Below are 2,500 nucleotides of genomic sequence, written 5' to 3' on the forward strand. Positions count from 1 at the left end.
GAGTTAGTTTCATGACATCTATCAAGCCGAAACCTCCCCGTTTGATCCAACCCTGGTGCCAGTGCGACTCTTTCTCCTGCGTGCGGCTCCTGAATCTTTTTTTTCCCGGGATTAGTTTGCTGCGTCCGGATCGTTTGCGAGTCGTGCGTCGCCCCCTGTATGAAGGCGACGAGGTCCCACTACTGACGCCGTGGACGGGGTTTCACTCCTGAATGTCTGTGGCAAGGATGATCCCCCCGCCACATGGTCAAAACCTCCACTTCTCAGTCCTCACATCTGATCATGTTTTTTTCGGGACAGGACTTTTCGAGCAGTTTGAGCTTACGATTCCTACGATTAAAAGTAGAAGGAAGATCACGGATGGTTGTATCCGGTTTCCGAAAAAAAAAGAAGGAGACTACGGAACTAGAGACTCGGAACTCAATGACTCTGGAGTTACTGGCGCTTTCGAGAACGACCCGGTGACACGTCTGGGATCGCTTCCGCACTTAAAATGAAATATTAAACCTTTATTTAATCAGGTCCAATCCCATAAAGAAGACAAGGTGCCATCTGCAAGAGACCTGACTTAGAAGGAAGTCAAAAACATGAAAGAAATGATCATGTAACATTGCATGTCAACTCCATGGTATAAGGAACTACACGGTACTTGGTTATAGGTATTGTAATGTGTAATATGGAGTGTGTCAGGTTATGTAATGTTGTGTATGGTAACAAGTATCTATAGAACCAGCGAGTCATTTTCATAGTGTGTGTGTGTGTGTGTGTGTGTGTGTGTGTGTGTGTGTGTGTGTGTGTGTGTGTGTGTGCGTGTGTGCGTGTGTGTGTGTGTGTGTGTGTGTGATGTGTGTGTGTCCGTGTGCTTCTCTGTGTGTGCACACCTGTGTGTGTAGGGGATGAGCAGGGAGAACAGCAGGAAGTTGGCCGCCCCCTGGTCCTGGGTGGAGTAGAAGAAGAGCTCCAGCACCGACGGCTGCCCCACCAGGGAGACGCAGAGCTGCTTGAGGAGCGAGAGGAGCTCCGCCTCCACCGCCCCTCCGCTGTCTGGAGAGGGGGAGGGCGGGGGGGGGGGGGGGGTGTTATCTCCCTACACTTTCGACAGATATCGCGACGGGTCGTGGTGGGTCTCCCCGGGGCGGGCGGCGTCGCGGACGGTCGTACCGGTGCTGCTCCCGGCGCAGGAGGCCAGCAGCATCATCAGCGGCCTCAGGATGGGCTTGTGGTGCAGCAGCGGCTGCCGGGCCTGCGACAGCAGCATCTGGTACATCCTGAGCTGCTCCAGCTTCATGTCCTCCGTGAAGTGCCTCCTCAGGCTCCACAGGAAGAGGCGCTCCATCACGCCCTCCATCACCACCAGCTCCAGGATGGGACCCATCGCGCCACCTGAGGGGACACGGCGCCCGGTGACAACCAGGTCGCGTCGCAGCCCCGCCTCGCTCACACCGGGCAACCAGCCGCTGTTCAACCTGAACTTAACCACGTCCCGGCGATGTTGACTAAATCAAACATCCAAATTGTTTTTTGGGGAAGGACTATCGGCGCTTTCATGAGATATTTAAACACAATAAATATGCGAGAACCAGTCATTTGTAATGTGTCACGATATTAATATTGTATAGATACATCACCCCGCCCATCCGTGGCCACTAATCACATTACTCCATTGTTTCCGCCACACAGTGACAACCAAGCACATCAACCAACCAATGTAGTGCGTTTACGATACACGTTTGTGTTTGTTTCCGTATGGAATCTATCGTTTGGATGGTTCCGGGCGCGGCCGCTCACCTTGCCCCGCCTCTTCCTCCATCAGCAGGAACAGCATGTGCTCCACGTAGTTCTGCACGGCGCTGGCCTCGTCCGGCGGGATGGACCCCAGACGCAGCGACCCGGCGCCGCCAGAGGGGGCGGCGGAGGGCGCCAGCAGGAAACTCAGAGGCGAGCAGGCGGAGCGACCCGGCTCATGCTTCTCCAGGATTTTCACCACCTGGAGAGAGAGAGAGAGAGAGAGAGAGAGAGGGAGGGAGGGATGGAGGGATGGAGGGAGGGGCGTTAGCGTTGGGGCACCAGCCCGGACAGACGGGCCGACAGGCGAGTGGGCAGACAGGTAAACAGACGGACCGGCCCCACCTGTGCCCAGTGGTTTTTGAAGACGATCATGCAGGTCTCGGGGTCGACCCCTCTCAGCGTCAGCGACTTCTTCCTGTTGCCCCCGGCGACCACTGAGGCCATCATGGTGACGGGGGTTGGCGGCGTCGGGGTCAGACCATGTCTCAGCCGGGACCAGGGGTCGGGCGTCTCAGCCCGGAAACGAGCTCCGTTCTGGGGCACGGACGGCCGCACGCTGCCCTGGGAGGCAGGCGGAACCCGTGCGTTAGGGTAAAATTTACGACAATTATGACTTCGGGAATCAGAGGAAAACGTCTGTTGACTTTTGGGGTTTTTTGATTGGTAAATCCAGAATGAATCGGTGCCGCCCTCAGAATCTTTTTTAACGGGG

At 55.8% G+C, this 2,500-nt stretch overlaps 1 protein-coding gene across 1 annotated transcript in view; it reads right to left on the reverse strand.

The window, feature by feature from the left end:
- Window positions 1-2,500, reverse strand: part of LOC307247404 (FHF complex subunit HOOK-interacting protein 1A-like) — a gene marked incomplete at its 3' end in the record, with an annotated part of 14,679 nt that overhangs the window by 9,355 nt on the left and 2,824 nt on the right. Inside the window, exons 3-6 of the mRNA XM_080023557.1 lie at window positions 2,131-2,349; window positions 1,789-1,987; window positions 1,162-1,383; window positions 882-1,044 (exon numbers count right to left, since the gene is read on the reverse strand). Of these exons, the coding sequence (XP_079879683.1) occupies window positions 882-1,044; window positions 1,162-1,383; window positions 1,789-1,987; window positions 2,131-2,235 (689 nt within the window). The 5' untranslated portion in view covers window positions 2,236-2,349. The remainder of the gene's footprint in view (window positions 1-881; window positions 1,045-1,161; window positions 1,384-1,788; window positions 1,988-2,130; window positions 2,350-2,500) is intronic.

The sequence above is a fragment of the Zeus faber genome, assembly GCF_960531495.2.
Source record: "Zeus faber genome assembly, chromosome: 22".
NCBI classification, from domain to species: domain Eukaryota; kingdom Metazoa; phylum Chordata; class Actinopteri; order Zeiformes; family Zeidae; genus Zeus; species Zeus faber.